An 18,515-nucleotide genomic window follows, 5' to 3' on the forward strand; every position below is an offset into this window, starting at 1 on the left:
GACACAGCACAAGATCCCACGCACAAACAAATAGCTGAGATGTCAGAAATCGAATTCAGAATCTGGATAGCAAATAAGATTGAATTAGAATTCCAAGCAGTAACCCAAAAGATATCTCAAGAATTCAATGAATTCAAAGACCAAATGACCAAAGATTTTGACACATTGAGACAAGAAGTTGCAGCCCTCAAAGATCTGAGAAACACAGTAGAATCCCTCGGTAACAGAATGGAGCAAGCAGAAGAAAGGATTTCTGACATTGAAGACAAAGCTTTCGTATGCTCCCAAACTCTCAAAGAGGAAGAGAAATGGAGGACAAAAACAGATCACTCTCTCAGAGAACTCTGCGATAATTTGAAGAAAACCAATATTCGTCTTATAGGGATCCCCAAAAGCGACGAAGTGGCTTCACAAGGCACAGAGTCTCTTCTCCACGAGATTATGAAGAACTTTCCAGACATGCCAAGAGATTCTGAAATTCAGATAGCAGACAGTTTCAGAACTCCAGCATTACTCAACCCAAATAAGACACCCCCCAGACACATCATAATCAATTTCACTAAAGTTAATATGAAGGAGAAAATTCTGAAAGCAGCCAAACGAAAGAAAACCATCACCTACAAGGGCAAGAATATTAGAATAACTGAAGATCTCTCTGCAGAAGAGGATGGTCATCGATTTTTAATCTCCTAAAACAAAATAATTTTCAACCCAGGATCCTATACCCAGCTAAACTGAGTTTCATTTATAATGGAGAAATTAAATACTTCAATGACATTCACATGTTGAAGAAATTTGCCATAAATAAACCAGCTCTCCAGGATATTCTCAGACCTATCCTCCATAAAGACCAGCGTAATCCTCCACCACAAAAGTAAACCCACCCAGAAAATTTTGATCAAATTCCAACTTCCACAGTCGCAAAAGGTTTAAAAATGTCCACCAGACTCTCGAAAGGCTTATCAATATTCTCAATTAATGTGAATGGTTTAAATTGTTCTCTAAAGAGGCACAGTAGGCTGACTGGATACAAAAACTCAACCCAGATATCTGCTGCATACAAGAATCGCATCTTACATTAAAAGACAAATATAGACTCAAGGTGAAGGGATGGTCATCTATACTCCAGGCAAATGGAAAGCAGAAAAAGGCAGGCGTTGCGATCCTATTCACAGATGCAATAGGCTTTAAACCAACCAAAATAAGGAAGGGTAAGGATGGACACTTCATATTTGTTAAAGGTAATACTCAATATGATGAGATTTCAATTATTAATATTTATGCACCCAACCAGAATGCACCTCAATTTATAAGAGAAACTCTAACAGACATGAGCAACTTGATTTCCTCCAGTTCCATAGTAGTTGGAGATTTTAACACCCGTTTAGCAGTGCTGGATAGATCCTCCAAAAAGAAGCTAAGCAAAGAAATTTTAGATTTAAACTTAACTATTCAACATCTGGACTTAACAGATATCTACAGAACATTTCATCCCAAAAAAACTGAATACACATTCTTCTTATCAGCCCACAGAACATACTCCAAAATCGACCACATCCTAGGCCACAAATCTAACCTCAGCAAATTTTTAAAAATAGAAATTATTCCTTGCATCTTCTCAGACCATCATGGAATAAAAGTTGAACTCAGTAACAACAGGAACCTGCATACCCATACAAAAACATGGAAGCTAAATAACCTTATGCTGAAGGATAGTTGGGTTATAGACGAGATTAAGAAGGAAATCAAGAAATTTTTCAAACAAAACAACAATGAAGACACGAATTATCAGAACCTCTGGGATACTGCAAAGGTAGTCCTAAGAGGGAAATTTATAGCACTACAAGCCTTCCTCAAGAAAACGGAAAGAGAGGAAGTTAATTACTTAATGGGACATCTCAAGCAACAGGAGAAGGAAGAATACTCCAACCCCAAACCCAACAGAAGAAAAGAAATAACCAAAATCAGAGCAGAATTAAATGAAATTGAAAACAAAAGAACTATACAACAGATCAATAAATCTAAAATTTGGTTTTTTGAAATGATCAATAAAATAGATAAACCTTTGGCCAACCTAACCAGGAAAAAAAGAGTAATATCTCTAATTTCATCAATCAGAAATGGTAACGATGAAATAACAACAGACCCCTCAGAAATTCAAAAAATCCTTAATGAATACGACAAGAAACTCTACTCTCAGAAATATGAAAATCTGAAAGAAATCGACCAATACCTGGAAGTATGCCACCTACCAAGACTTAGCCAGAATGAAGTGGAAATGTTGAAGAGGCCTATATCAAGTTCTGAAATAGCATCAACTATATAAAATCTCCCTAAAAAGAAAAGCCCAGGACCAGATGGCTTTACGTCAGAATTCTACCAAACCTTTAAAGAAGAACTAGTACCTCTATTACTAAACCTCTTCCAAAATATAGAAAAAGAAGGAATATTACCCAACACATTCTATGAAGCAAACATCACCTTGATCCCCAAACCAGGGAAAGACCCAACAAGAAAAGAAAATTATAGACCAATATCACTAATGAATATTGATGCTAAAATACTCAATAAGATCCTAACAAACAGAATCCAACAACACATCAAAAAAATTATACACCACGACCAAGTGGGATTTATCCCAGGCTCTCAAGGCTGGTTCAATATACGTAAATCTATAAATGTAATTCAGCATATAAACAAACTAAAAAGTAAGGACCATATGATTCTTTCAATTGATGCAGAAAAAGCTTTTGATAACATCCAGCATCCTTCATGATCAGAACACTTAAGAAAATTGGTATAGAAGGGACATTTCTTAAACTAATAGAGGCCAACTACAGCAAACCCACAGCCAATATCCTATTGAATGGAGTTAAATTGAAATCATTTCCACTTAGATCAGGAACCAGGCAAGGTTGCCCATTGTCTCCATTGCTCTTTAACATTGTATTGGAAGTTTTAGCCATTGCAATTAGGGAAGAAAAGGCGATCAAGTGTATCCACATTGGGTCAGAGGAGATCAAACTTTCACTCTTCACAGATGATATGATCGTATATCTGGAAAACACTAGGGATTCTCCTACAAAACTTTTAGAAGTGATCAAGGAATACAGCAATGTCTCAGGCTACAAAATCAACACCCATAAATCTGTAGCCTTTATATATACCAACAATAACCATGCCGAAAAAACAGTCAAGGACTCTATTCCTTTCACAGTAGTCCCAAAGAAGATGAAATATTTGGGAGCATACCTAACAAAGGACGTGAAAGATCTCTACAAAGAGAACTCTGAAACTTTAAGAAAAGAAATAGCTGAAGATGTTAACAGATGGAAAAACATACCATGCTCATGGCTGGGAAGAATCAACATTGTTAAAATGTCCATACTACCCAGAGCAATATATAATTTTAATGCAATTCCTATTAAAGCTCCATTGTCATATTTTAAAGATCTTGAAAAAATAATACTTCGTTTTATATGGAATCAGAAAAAACCTCGAATAGCCAAAACATTACTCAGCAATAAAAACAAAGCAGGAGGAATCACACTACCAGACCTGAGACTGTACTATAAATCGATAGTGATCAAAACAGCATGGTATTGGCACAAAAACAGAGAAGTAGATGTCTGGAACAAAATAGAGAACCAAGAGATGAATCCAGCTACTTACCGTTATTTGATCTTTGACAAGCCAATTAAAAACATTCAGTGGGGAAAAGATTCCCTATTTAACAAATGGTGCTGGGTGAACTGGCTGGCAACCTGTAGAAGATTGAAACTGGACCCACACCTTTCACCATTAACCAAGATAGACTCTCACTGGATAAAAGATTTAAACTTAAGACATGAAACTATAAAAATACTTGAAGAAAGTGCAGGGAAAACTCTTGAAGGAATCGGCCTGGGTAAATATTTTATGAGGAGGACCCCCAAGGCAATTGAAGCAGTATCAAAAACACACTACTGGCACCTGATCAAACTAAAAAGCTTCTGCACAGCCAAGAACATAGTAAGTAAAGCAAGCAGACAGCCCTCAGAATAGGAGAAAATATTTGCAGGGTATACCTCCGGTAAAGGCCTAATAACCAGAATCCACAGAGAACTCAAATGTATTAGCAAGAAAAGAACAAGTGATCCCATCTCAGGGTGGGCAAGGGACTTGAAGAGAAACTTCTCTGAAGAAGACAGACGCACAATCTACAAACACATGAAAAAAAGCTCATCATCTTTAATCATCAGAGAAATGCAAATCAAAACTACTTTGAGATATCACCTAACCCCAGTAAGACTAGCCCACATAATAAAATCCCAAAACCAGAGATGTTGGCATGGATGTGGAGAAAAGGACACACTTCTACACTGCTGGTGGGAATACCCACTAATATGTTCCTTCTGGAAGGATATTTGGAGAATACTTAAGAGACCTAAAAATAGACCTGCCATTCGATCCTATAATTCCTTTACTAGGTTTATACCCAGAAGACCAAAAATCACAATATAACAAAGACATCTGTACCAGAATGTTATCGCAGCCCAATTCATAATTGCTAAGTCATGGAAGAAGCCCAAGTGCCCACTGACCCATGAATGGACTAGCAAATTGTGGTACATGTATACCATGGAATATCATGCAGCCTTAAAGGAAGATGGAGACTTTACCTCTTTCATATTTACATGGATGGAGCTGGAACATATTCTTCTTAGCAAAGTATCTCAGGAATGGAAGAAAAAGTATCCAATGTACTCAGCCCTACTATGAAGCTAAATTATAGCTTTCACATGAAGGCTATAACCCAACTATAGCACAAGACTATGGGCAAAGGGCCAAGGAAGGGGATCGGAGTGGGGAGGTTAAGGTGGAGGGAAGATAATAGGTGAGGCCACACCTATGGTGCATCTTAGAATGAGTACAGGGGAAACTTACTAAACGCAGAATACAAATGTCTACATATAGTAACTAAGAAAATGCCATGAAGGCTACGTTGAACAGTTTGATGAGAATATTTCAGATTCTATATGAAACCAGCACATTGTACCCCTTGATTGCACTAATGTACACAGCTATGATTTAACAATAAAAAATAAATAAATAAAGGAAAAAATAAAAATGAATTGTTAATGAGTGTTCTTTGGGTGGTAGGACTATGGTTGATGTTTTTTCTTCTTATCTTCCTGCCTTTCTCATCTTTTCTATAATAAACTTATTCTTTAAAAAAAAGGAAAAAATCAGCTGGGCATGGAGGTGTGCACCTGTAGTCCCAGCTAACTGGGAGACGGGTGGCCTGTGGCAGGAGAATTGCTAGAGCCCAGGAGGCTACGGTGAGCTATGATTATGTCACTGCATTCCAGCCTGGGCAAGAGAGAGAGAGACCCTGCCTCAAAAAAAAATTAAAAGGTTCTGATACGGGGAGATACTTATACTGACGTAACCACTACTGGCTGCCCCTTGCCCTAAGCTCCCTAAAAACCCCGGCGGAGGAACAATGTTTTTGGATAGTCTGAAATATCAGCACCTACACCTACCCGCCCACTATCCTTCTCTGGCCCAACATCAATAAAGCAGAAAGCTTTCCCAGCACTTAGCATTCTTGTCCCCTTTGCTATTATCCTCTTTCCCTGTTCACAACCCTTCACTGAACCCTCACTGCTGAAGGACAAAATTCAGATTCCTCAGGCTGACACAACAGGCTCACTAGGATCTGGGCTCTGTAACCTCTCCAGCTACCCCCATGGGAAGCTTGGACTCCCGAGACGCAGGACACCCACTCCCCCCAGAGCCTGCGGGGCTACTTCATATGGCCTTCTCCACCTTTCCTGCTAAATCCCTACACTAATTATAGGGAGGGGGGTGGGAGAGAGCCTTAATGTAGTTTGTGTTTATAAGTAAAATTTCACACTATACATCTTTACATTATGAAATATTTCTCACAAGGGTGGTGCCTGTGGCTCAGTCGGTAAGGCGCCGGCCCCATATACCAAGGGTGGCGGGTTCAAACCCGGCCTCGGCTGAACTGCAACCAAAAAATAGCCGGGCGCTGTGGTAGGCACCTGTAGTCCCAGCTACTCGGGAGGCTGAGGCAAGAGAATCGCTTAAGCCCAGGAGCTGGAGGTTGCTGTGAGCTGTGTGATGCCACGGCACTCTACTAAGGGCCATAAAGTGAAACTCTATCTCTACAAAAAAGAAAAAGAAAAAAAAAAAGAAATATTTCTCACATATAGAAAGGCAAAACGAAGAATTTAAATAACACTAGTATACTTATCTTGCTACTTAATTTTTTTTATCTCTTGGAGACAAGGTCTCACTCTGTTGCCCAGGCTGGAGTGTGATCATAGCTCACTGCAGCCTCAAACTCCTGGACTCAAGTGATCCTCATGCCTTAGACTCTCAAGTAGCTGAGACTACAAGCATGTGCTACCACACTGGGCTAATGTTTTCATTTTTGTAGACATGGGGTCTGGCTATGTTGCCCAGGCTAGTCTCAAACTCCTGGCCTCAACTGTGCCTTCCGCCTTGTCCTCTCAAAGCTCAGGGATTACAGGCATGAGCCACTGTGCCTGGTCTAAGAATCCTTCTCAACTTTTGTGTCATACTATTCACATCCTTCTACAACATTTTTTTCTGAGATTTATCCATTTATTCATTTCTTAAAAACTACAGGATTCCGGGTGGCGCCTGTGGCTCAGCGGGTAGGGCGCCGGTCCCATATGCCAGAGGTGGCGGGTTCAAACCCAGCCCCGGCCAAATTAAAAAAAAAAAAAAAACTACAGGATTCCACATATGAATACACCACTCTTTATTTATCCATTCTCTTGCTGATAGGTATTTTGGTTGTTTCTAAATATTTTCTATTACAAGCAATGCTGCAGGAAATAATATTCTTCTGTATGTTATCTTGTATATATGTGAGTTTCTCTAAAATTATACATATAGGAGTGAAAATGCTGAATCTGCTCCAATTTATATCCCAGTTACATACCCACCAGCATTATACAAAGGTTCCCACTGCACCAATCCTTGCCAACACTTAATATCAATGTTTGTGAAATTGGACTTAAAATCTGTCATTCCTCTGCTCAAACCCTCCAACGGCTTCTCACTCAAGTAAAAGCCAAAGTCTCCATGTGATTTAGGAGACCTTATGTCGCCTGCCCCTCCACACTGTCTCTGTGACCTCATCGCCCACGAGGACCCTTCGTTCATTCTCACCCAGTACACTAGTGACTCTGAACATACTATGCCAGGCCCTGCCTCAGGACTTTTGCACTGCTGATCCTTCTGCTTCAAATGCTCTTCCCTTAGGTATCTAAATGAATCACTCCCAATTCCTTCAGATCTTTAAAATTAAAGATCTTAAAATTCATCTTTTTAAAATTTTTTTTTTCATGTGATAAGGAAAAGGTTATTAGAAGAACAAGACCCCAAATCTACAGTCTTTTTAAAATTTTGAATTCACCTACACAAACATTTCATGTCCTTCCTATCTGCTTTTACATTTTCATCTTAGCATTTGTTTCTAGAAAACTCCATATTTTACTTTTCTTTGTTTATTGTTAAGCTCAATAGATTACAAACTGCCTAAGGGCAGAAGTTTTTGTCTGTTTTCACGGTTGTATCTCCAGTACCTAGAACAGTAAGTATTCTGTATTTGTTAAATTAATGGAATGAATGAGTGAAGACAGGACACCTTGTATGATACATTAGGCATAAATAAATACCTTGTTTCGTTTCCCTGATTACAGGTGGGACTAAGCATCTTTTTATATATTTATTGGCCATTTGGGTTTCCTCTTCTGTAAATTGCTTGTTTCATTTTTATAATTTGTAGGAGTTCTAAATATACTCTGGCTTCTCATCTTTTGTTGGTTATGTAAACTGTGACTATTTCCCTTGGCCTGTGGTTTTTATTTTTTCCTTTGCTTAGGGTTTATTTTGTTGTGTAAATTTTAGTTGAAATGTACTCAGATTCATCAATCTCTTCCTTACACCCTGCATATTGGAACATTATTCTAACCACCTTCCTCCAACCTGTCCTGCAAGGCCTAGTCCTCTCTACTATACAACACTGCACCCATATTTGTACTTCCTTTTTTCCACCATGATGATGAGCTACTTGTGTCATGGAAAAGAAGCAAGCCTTTGGTTTAAGCCCTGACTTGGTCATGAGAGGCAGGGTAGAACAGGGATGAAGAATATGGATTCTGAGCTGCAGTGTTGATTTGAAAACTGAGCTTGGCACTTATTATTAAAATAGCTGTATAATCTTAGGCAAGTTACTGGATCTCTGCGTGAGTCAGACTTCATCTCTAAAACTGGGATAATAATAGTATCTGCCTCCTAAAATTGTGGTTGTCATTAGGATTAAATGAGTTAATATAGGTTGTACCCTAATAAGAGGGTCTGGCACAGAATAAGCACTGTATGTGTTTGTCATTATTATCATTATTGCTACCTCTGTGTCTATGGGCAAGTTGGCCTCCTCAAGCCTCAGTTTTCTGTTTTGTAAGATAAAGCTACCTTACAGTACGGGAACAGTACTAGTAAAATAGTAAATTAGTGTCTATCTCCATGCTTGGCAGGTATAAGGTACTCAACAGATGTTAAGTTCTTCTTCTAACTCCTTAGGGCTAGGTACTATGGCCTTATCTCTAAATCCTCAGCCTCTAGCACAGGGCCTATCTATGCCAAGCCCTCTGCCAGGCACTCACAACATGGATTACTGAGACAGAGCCTGCACCTCAACAAGTGCTCAGGCTAGAAGACTGAATGAGTGAGACGGCTAGAAAGGGGAACTCCCTTGAACATTCAGGTGAGAGGCACAGGCCAATGCAAAGGTTTCATATCAGGCTCCCTGCATAGGAATTCCACAAAGCCCATATTCCAAAGCAACATATATAATTGCTTTATAACTTATCATTTGGGATTAAGTATATATACCAGTGAACCTCAGTAAACATCAGCTTCCTCATTTGAAAAGTGGGGGAACACAACAATAAAAAAAAAAAAAGAAAGTCACACAGGGCTAGATCCGTTGAGTAGGGATGATGTTCCAATACGGCTATTTGTTTGCTGGCTAAAAACTCCCTCACAGACATGCTCTGTGAGGCACTGTTGTGATGTGAGGGCCATAAGTTGTTGGCCAAGATTTTCTGTTAAGATTTACCTAACCAAAAAAAAAAAAAAAAAAAAAAAAAGATTTACCTAACTATTCCACTATCGATGTTACGTGGTCTTCTATGCTTCTCACAGTCAGCCAATGATTTTGATGCACAATTTGGTGAATTTGGACAATATTTTTGTCAGTTCTGCTCATTACTGCCAACCCTGACCTCTCTTCATCAGTGACACATTCTCTTCCTTTAGAAAAAAAAATATTTAATCCATTTGTACACTGACATTTTTTTTTTTTTTTTTTTTTTTGTAGAGACAGAGTCTCACTGTACCACCCTCGGGTAGAGTGCCGTGGCATCACACGGCTCACAGCAACCTCTAACTCTTGGGCTTCTGCGATTCTCTTGCCTCAGCCTCCCGAGCAGCTGGGACCACAGGCGCCCGCCACAATGCCCGGCTATTTTTTTGTTGCAGTTTGGCCAGGGCTGGGTTTGAACCCGCCACCCTCAGCATATGGGGCCGGCGCCCTACTCACTGAGCCACAGGCGCCGCCCTGTACACTGACATTTTTTACATGAAATTATCCCAATAAATTTGGACTAACATGTCCCCCACCAAAAAAAAAAAAAAAATGGGGGAACATTTGCAAGAAGTTATTGTAAGACCAAGGACACAGAGCAATTGGCACACTGGCAGCACCCTCTGTCCCCTCAACACAGGCCACTGTTGGGGGGGACCTTTCCTCAGGAGCACTGGGGGGACCTCTGAGTTTTTCTCAAACAGCACAGATGCCAGGGATGGCAGCCATCCCCAGCCTAATGTGGCTTCAGACTTCCAGGGCTGGTGACCACATCCCAAGGGGAGCCAGCTCATCTGAGGGCAGAGCTGGAACTCAGCACATTAACGAAAAAGTGAGAGAGGGTGGCGCCTGTGGCTCAGTCGGTAGGGCACCGGACCCATATACCGAGGGTGGCGGGTTCAAACCCGGCCCCGGCTGAACTGCAACCAAAAAATAGCCGGGCGCTGTGGTGGGCACCTGTAGTCCCAGCTACTCGGGAGGCTGAGGCAAGAGAATCGCTTAAGCCCAGGAGTTGGAGGTTGCTGTGAGCTGTGTGATGCCACGGCACTCTACCGAGGGCCATAAAGTGAGACTCTGTCTCTACATAGAAAAGAAAAAGTGAGAGAAAACTCTCCACCACCACCAAATCCTCCAGAAAGTAAAATCAACAATCTCCTTAGTCAAAGCGACTTAATTTGTCTCAAATTTGTAATGCCATGTGAAGACTTATAAAGGACATGCTGGTACCTGTAATTATGGCATGAATACAACACATAATTGCATCTTCCCAAAAATTCTTTGCAAAGGTAGTCACTAAAGCTCAGGGAAAAAAATGCTGCACATCCCACTAACAGTGCAATCCTACAGCTTTCTAGGCAACCCTCACACTCACCCAAGTTCAACTGAAATATGGTGAATAATCAAATCAGCATTAACATACCATAGAGATCTGGATTGCTGCGTATATATAATCTCACAAAGTTTTTTCCAGGTATAGGCAAAAGTGACCCTTTAATTCTGTCAAAGACCTGCAAAACAACATAGCAGTGATTCTACTGGAGATTTTCTTAAACAGTTTAATAAACCCGATTTCTACAAAATTAAAATTCAGTCATTAGAGCTTTTATGATAGTATTTTGAAACGCTAATAACCCTTTACTTTTATAAGAACATTTCTAGTATACAAAGGCTGTCACACAGAAGAAACAAGTCTCCATTACATGTGAAAGCAAAGGTGAAATTGGTTTACAAACCTGGTAAGTGTCCACATCAAAGAATGTTTGATAGTATTCGAATGTCCAGAAGGGGGAGCTTTTCTTCTGTCCAGCAAGTAACTGTCAGAAGTAAAACAAAACAATGAACACAGAAGCAATTTTCTACTTCCAGCTGCAGAGAGGAGAGAGAGAGCACGTGCTGATCTACCAGAAAACCAAATGTACAAAACACCAGGCTCTTCTGCAATATTTTTCTTTTTCTGAGACAGAGTCTCACTCTGCTGCTCTGGGTAGAGTGCTCTGGCATCACAGCTCACAGCAACCTCAAACTCTTGGGCTCAAGCGATCCCCTTACCTCAGCCTCCTGAGTAGCTGGGACTACAGGTGCCTGCCACCACACCTGGCTAGTTTTTTCTATTTTTAGTGGAGACAGGGTCTCACTCTTGCTCAGGCTCATCTTGAACTCCTGAGCTCAGGCGATCCACTCGCTTTGGCCTCCCAGAGTGTTAGGATGACAGGTGTGAGCCACCAAGCCCGGCCTCCTCTGCATTTATTAACCAAATCTGAAACAGTCAACACTCAACTCTTAGCCTGATATAAAAACAACCATTAAAACAAGGACCATCTTTTTTAAATTTCAGATTAAAAATACGGAACAGTTCACAAATTTGTGTGTCATCCTTGTGCAGGGGCCATGCTACCTACTAAATTGTTCCAATTTTAGTATATGTGCTGCCAAAGCCAGCACATGAATCAGCTTTTTTGTAGTCACACCAAAAGGGTTCAAATCCTGGTCCCTCCACCAAGGGGAGCTTCAACACATCCCTAGACTCCCTTCAGGCTTAACTTCCTTATCTAAAAAGTATTGCTGAAAACCTATATTCCGGGCAACCTGAATATACACTGCCAGGCTGCAGTCTACAGACTTAGCCCAAATAAACTCTCTACTTTTTTAAAAACAAACAAACAAACATACAGCTGACAAAATCTGTCTGCTAGGATTATAAGGGGGATTGGATTCAATGGCATATAGAATATGAATCATGTGGCTCGGCGCCTATAGCTCAGCGGCTAGGGCGCTGGCCACATACACTGGGGCTGGCAGGTTCGAACCCAGCCTGGGCCTGCCCAACAACAATAACAACTACAACAACAACAACAAAAATAGCTGGGCATTGTAGCAGGCACCTGTCCCAACTACTTGGGAGGCTGAGGCAAGAGAATCACTTAAGCCAAGAATTTGATGTTGCTGTGAGCTATGACACCATAGCACTCTACCGAGGGCGACATAATAAAACTCAGTCTCAGGAAAAAAAAAAAAGAACATGAGTCATGTAGAATAATATGGTCTATACACATACACACATAAAGAAGGCAGTCAGTGTAACTATCTTTTCCTACTCCACCCATGCAAGATCCTTGCTACTATTGCCTCCCAAATTCTCACACATCTGACATACTGACTCACTTTAAAGTACTAAAAGTATTACTGCTCTGACAAAAACCCAAAATTCCAATTTAGAAGAGGTGCCTGTGGAGGGCCATGCCTATCTCAACAGCACAGCTCCTCAGTGGCACCAGGAATCATGACTGCCATTTTCAGATATGTGAAGAGGATTCAGATAGCAAAAGTACAGGTGGTCTCTGAGCAGCTTTGCAGAAGAGGAGCAGGTGCTATAGCAGATTTTTTTGCTCCTTATAAAAGAATAAGTTCTCACAATTAAAGTCTAACAGTGGCAGCAGCTGCCTTACATGGAAGTGAATGCCCTGTTTCCCGAGGTATTCAAGTGTTGTCTTTCTGATATACCAAGGACAGAATTAATATCTTGGGAGAGGGGCTAAAAAGGAGGGCCCTGAAGGTTCTTTCCAATTTTAATATTATAAGGTATTGGACACGGAGCCCCACATTCTATAAATAAGGCTCTCTGTCCCACTAACCCAGTGCCCTCCACCAGTGTGCTTCCTATGGACAACAATGAGTTTTCTGCCAATTTCCCCCACTAAGGCAGAGGTCCCATGTCACTTACCTTTGTGCTGTCACTGCCTGGCACTGTACCTGGCATCAGTAAATAGTGAATAAAGGTATGAATAAGCCTTAAAGAATCTTGTTTTAAAAAATTCAAAGACAAGTTCAAACCTCAGTTTTGTCAGAGTCATCATTTCCCAGTAATTCATCATCCTCTTCTCTCCCTGAGCCTCTTGGGGGTCCTGGTTGTTTTGGGGTTTCACGAGGATCCTCAATGCTTATCGTGGTGGCATCTGGGTTTGCTGCTAGAGAAGCAGCCGCATCACCAAATTCTGAAATCAATTAGAGCACACAGTCCTCAGAAACCGTACCCCCACTAGAAATGCTATACTTTTAATTTAGCAACAAGCTGTTACAACCTCAAGTTTGCTAGAGACCCTACTAGATACAAATGGCAAAAGCTCTACAAAAGAACCCATCTGGAAATCAATTGTGATACAGAAAAATGATATGAAGGCAACAGAACTTGGAGTCAGACCTGGATTTTAGTTCTGGCTCAGCTTACTAACCACATGAGCCTGAGTAACTTAACCTCTATAAACCTCTGTGTTCTCACCTATACAATGGGGAGAGTTTCTTTTTATCAAAGACTTTTAGGAGAGTTAGGAAGATTACCTCACCTTCTCTTCTTTGATTCAAGTTCAAAAAAAATTAAAGGAACTCATTTTTTCCCAATAAGTCCATGTAATCACTATGGAAAACAGAGGGACAAAAATGAATGTGGAAATCACAGACTAAAAATCATTTTTAGTCCCACCACACAAACACTACTAATATTTTGTGTTGTTCCTCTTCTTTGCACAGTGAAATTCATGCCAGTAACGATCATCCATTTATTCAACAAATATTTACCGCATGCCTGCAGAATGCCAAGTACTGATCTAGGATGTGATAATACAAAATAAGCAATTTTGTATCCTGCTTTGTCTACTGAAGATTATGCATAAAAATGATCTTTTTCATATTATAACAATCTCTAAAGTGGTCACTTATGTAATTGTGTAATATTCCATCAGTAAAGATTTTATTACAAATACACAAGCATTGTGTCTGTGTGGAGAAAGTTTTATGGGGGATAGCCTTTGGATGAACACCTACCACTATGACCACTAAGTCAAAGGGTGCAAACCATTTTCATGATTCCATTTTTTTGTGTGTGTGTGGTTTTTGGCCGGGGCTGGGTTTGAACCTGCCACCTCCGGCATATGGGACCAGCGCCCTACTCCTTGAGCCACAGGCACCGCCCCCAGGGTGCAAACCATTTTCAAGGCTCCTGAATCACATTGCCCAACTGCTTTCCAAAAGAACCTTAGCCACGTACTTATGTCCACCAGCAGTGACTGAAACTTCCTGTCTACAGGAGAACAGTGATCAGCTTGTGTGGCCGGAGCAGAGAAAGGAAAAGAGCAGCTGGAGATGAAATCAGAGGCAACGGAAAGCTAGATCACGTGGGGTCCCCTAAGTCACAGAAAAGGGTTCTGGCTTTCACTCCCAGTGAGACAGGAGCTGCTAGAAGGTGTTAAAAGACTAACATGATCTGACTTAGTTTTAAAAGACCTACTCTGGGTGCAAAGTACAGACTGTAGGGGGTAAGGGAGGAAGCAGGAAGACTAGAAGGAGAGTAAGGGCTATTTCAGACAAAAGGTGATGGTGACCTTGAACATGGTGGGAAGAGTGGTGAAGGTAGTGAGAAGTAGTCAGAGGTCAGATGAATTTTAAAGATGGAACTGACAGTATTTGCCAATGAAGTGGATTTCTCTTCAAACATCTTATCTCTTCCTCAGAGATGAGAGAGCATTAAGAGGCCAGGCGTGGTGGCTCATGCCTGTAATCCTAGCACTCTGGGAGGCTGAGGTGGGTGGATCGCCTGAGCTTCATGAGTTCAAGACCAGCCTGAGCCAGGTCGAGACCCCATCCCTAAAAAATAGCCGGGCAAGGGCGGCACCTGTGGCTCAAATGAGTAGGGTGCCAGCCCCACATGCCGGAGGTGGTGGGTTCAAACCCAGCCCCGGCCAAAAACTGCAAAAAAAAAAAAAAAAGCCAGGCATTGTGGCAGGCGCCTGCAACTCCAATTACTTGGGAAGCTGAGGCAATAGAATCACTTGAGCCCAAGAGTTTGAGGTTGCTGTAAGCTGTGACACCATGGCACTCTACTCAGGATGACAAAGTGAGATAGTATAGAGCATAAACTGTGACGCCAGACTGCCTGGCTTCAAATCTTGGCTTTACTACTTCCTGTGTGACCACTGGGCAAATAATTTTTTTGTGTGTTAAGTCTCCTCCTTGATAAAACTGGGAGAATAAAATAACTATTTCATTAAGTTGAATAAGGACTGAATTATTTGTAAAGCACTTAGAACAGTGCCTGACATACAGGAGTGCTATGTAAGTGTTTATAAAATGAATAAGCATTCATTAATCCCTAGTCTCTGCTCTGGATTATAAGTACTAATATCTCCCTGAACTTTTCCTCCAGCACTTTGATAGTTTGTAGTTATGTATTTCTTTTCAAAAATAAACTACTGGGCTGGCCACCTATAGCTCAAGCGGCTAGGGTGCCAAACAACAATGACAACTACAACAATAACAAAAAATAGCCAGGCATTGTGGTTGGTGCCTGTAGTCCCAGCTACTTGTGAGGTGAAGCAAGAGAATCTCTTAAGCCCAAGAGTTTGAGGTTGCTGTGAGCTGTGACACGATGGCACTCTACCCAGGGTGACGTAGTGAGACTGTCTCAAAATAAATAAATGAATAAATAAATTTTTGAAAAAGTAAAAATAACCTGAGTTATTTCTGGAATTTTCTTTTTTAATTTTTAATTATTATGGGTACAAAATAATTGTCTATCTTTATAGGGTAGGTGTGATACAGGTATATAACGTGGACTAATCAAATCAGGATAACTGGACTATCCATCACCTCAGGCATTTACCATTTCTTTGTGTTGGGAACATTCCAATTCTTCTCTTTTAGTTATTTTAAATTCCATCCTAACCTAACAAGAATAATGCATGGGTAAATGGCACACTTCCTGGGTGATGCACACAACTACGACTGGACTCAAATAGAAACAATGTAACCCACTTATATATACCCTCATATTAATCTGAAATTTTTAAAAAAGTATACCCTAACTTAATGTTGATTATAGTCTCTTTTTTGTGCTATCAAATATTGTTCATTCTATCTATTACACTATTTTTTGTACCTATTAACTATCCCCAACCCTGCTACCCTTCCCATCCTCTGGTAACCATAATTATAGATCATTTAAATGATCATTTAATAAAGGAATGTCTCTCTCTTCATAGGGAAGACACACTAGGCCAGCCACAGTAGCTCACATCTGTTATCTCAGCACTCTGGAAGGCAAACGCAGGAGGACTGCCTAAGCCTAGGAGTTAAGAGGCTGCAGTGAGCTATGATCATGCCACTCACTGAACTCTAGCCTAAATAACAGAACAAGTCTCCATCTCAAAAAAAAAAAAGCCAGGCACAATAGTTTATGCCTGTAATGCCAGCACTATGGGAGGCTGAGGCAGGTAGATTGCTTGAGCTCAGGAGTTCAAGACCGGTCTGAGCAAGAGTGAGATCTCACTCTACTTAAAAAGGAAAAATTAGCCAGGCATAGTGGAATTTGCCTATAGTCCCAGCTACTCAGGAAGCTGAGGCAAGAGGATCACTTAAACACAACAGTTTGAGGTTGCTGTGAGCTATGACACTGGGACACTCTAGCCTGGGGGAACAAAGCTCTATTTCAAAAAAAACCACTTCTGGGCGGCGCCTGTGGCTCAGTGAGTAGGGCACCGGCCCCATATGCCAAGGGTGGCAGGTTCAAACCCAGCCCCAGCCAAACTGCAACAACAACAAAAAAAAATAGCTGGGCATTGTGGCGGGCGCCTGTAGTCCCAGCTGCTCGGGAGGCTGAGGCAAGAGAATAGCGTAAGCCCAAGAGTTAGAGGTTGCTGTGAGCCATGTGACGCCACGGCACTCTACCCGAGGGCGGTACAGGGAGACTGTCTCTACAAAAAAAAAAAACCACTTCTTTCACTCTTTTATCCCTAATAGAACAATGCCTGGTTCCTGATCACCTCATGAGATATTTACTGATTCAATGAAAGAATGACCTGATCATATTTCTTCCTAATTATCTTTCTTTTTTTTTTTTTTTTATTGTTGGGGATTCATTGAGGGTACAATAAGCCAGGTTACACTGATTGCAATTGTTAGGTAAAGTCCCTCTTGCAATCATGTCTTGCCCTAATTATCTTTTTACACTTTAATCTACCAGGGTGTAAACTGCTTCATCTTTTTATTTTTTTGCAGTTTTTGGTCAGGGCTGGGTTTGAACCCGCCACCTCCAGCATATGGGGCCGGCGCCTTACCCCTTTGAGCCACAGGTACCACCCAACTGCTTCATCTTTTTATCCTTAGTATCCAGTACAGTCCTAAACATAAAGTAGGTGCTCAACAAATGTTGGCTAAACTAAATCAAAAACTGTATAAACATTTTCTGTAATCACTGTACTAAATTTATATACCTGTTACCAATCTGTAGAGCTATTTGGCAAAAGAGACAAAAAAAAAAAAAAAGAACAGCTAACGTGAACAAACAGGGAAAATCTAGGTGAGCCAGTCTTTCACCAAGATGTTTGAAATATTCTTTTTTTTTTTTTTTGAGACAGAGTCTCACTTTCTTGCTCTTGGTGGAGTGCTGTGGCATCATGTGCTTACAGCAACTTCAAACTCTTGGGCTCAAGCAATCCTTTTGCCTCAGCCTCCTGAGTATCTGGGACTACAGACATGCGCCACACAGCAGGGTTCTTTTTAGAGACAGGATCTGGAACTCCTGAGCTCAGGGAATCTACCTGCCTCGGGCTCTCAGAGTGCAGAACTACAGGCATGAGCCATCGCGCAGCCTATAATATTCTTAATGTGGGAGGCAGTATAGCAAAGAACATGCTTGCTGTAACTGTGGAAACAGTGTCATGAAGATAAAGGTGGGCACTGGACTAATGTACCTTCAAACTGCAAGTCATCTACAGCCGCCATTCAGCCAGTGGGTCTTCTCCCAATTATAAGGAAGAAAATTTGCAGGAGTCTAAAAGGAAAAAATAAGTAAGCATAATAGGATAACAGAATAAAATATCCACAAGCAAATCTTACTTCAGTGTTAAAAATGATTCAGCTTCTCCTTGACTCCTTTTTCAGTGGGACAAGTTCCCACTGAAGTTTATATAGATAACTGCTAAGCATCAGCTATTATTAAAACTGTTACTAGAAATTAACTCCAGGGGTCCAAAGGTTCCAATCTCTCTCATTGTGTGATATGGTTAGACTAGGTGTAACCTGGAGATGCAAGGCTGAAGAAGGAGAGAGGTGATGGGGTGACAGTGAAGAACAAAGGCAGTTCTGCCTAGCCCGTGGTTACGGGCACAGGCTCTGGAATCAGACAGACCTGGGTTTGATTCCCGATTCTGCCGCTTCTCTGGTGTGTGTACGCTCCTCGGGGCCTCAGATTCCTCATCTGTAAAATGGGTTCATAATGGTACCTACTCACACAGTGCGCGGGCCATGAAACCAGACAGTGCTCGTTAGGTGCTTA

The 18,515-nt window shown here is 41.1% G+C and overlaps 1 protein-coding gene and 1 non-coding gene across 5 annotated transcripts in view; both read right to left on the reverse strand.

Moving 5' to 3' along the window:
* The window catches only part of YIPF1 (Yip1 domain family member 1), a 43,458-nt gene that overhangs the window by 24,586 nt on the left and 357 nt on the right, over positions 1–18,515 (reverse strand). For 3 of the 4 annotated variants that reach the window (XR_008376819.1, XM_053575229.1, XM_053575228.1), the window contains exons 2-5: positions 17,932–18,011; positions 13,022–13,182; positions 10,924–11,004; positions 10,611–10,698 (exon numbers count right to left, since the gene is read on the reverse strand). Coding sequence is in view for 2 of the 4 variants with exons in the window: in XM_053575229.1 (XP_053431204.1) it covers positions 10,611–10,698; positions 10,924–11,004; positions 13,022–13,182; positions 17,932–17,962 (361 nt within the window). In the remaining 2 variants the exon portion in view is untranslated. Of the gene's footprint in view, positions 1–10,610; positions 10,699–10,923; positions 11,005–13,021; positions 13,183–17,931; positions 18,012–18,368; positions 18,438–18,515 lie in introns of all 4 variants that reach the window. The other variant, XR_008376820.1, reaches the window with a different exon arrangement.
* LOC128575660 (U6 spliceosomal RNA) lies at positions 11,529–11,632 on the reverse strand. Its single transcript, XR_008377081.1, has one exon. It is a non-coding gene; the product is annotated as a U6 spliceosomal RNA (small nuclear RNA).

Source organism: Nycticebus coucang, chromosome 22 (assembly GCF_027406575.1).
Source record: "Nycticebus coucang isolate mNycCou1 chromosome 22, mNycCou1.pri, whole genome shotgun sequence".
Classification (NCBI taxonomy): domain Eukaryota; kingdom Metazoa; phylum Chordata; class Mammalia; order Primates; family Lorisidae; genus Nycticebus; species Nycticebus coucang.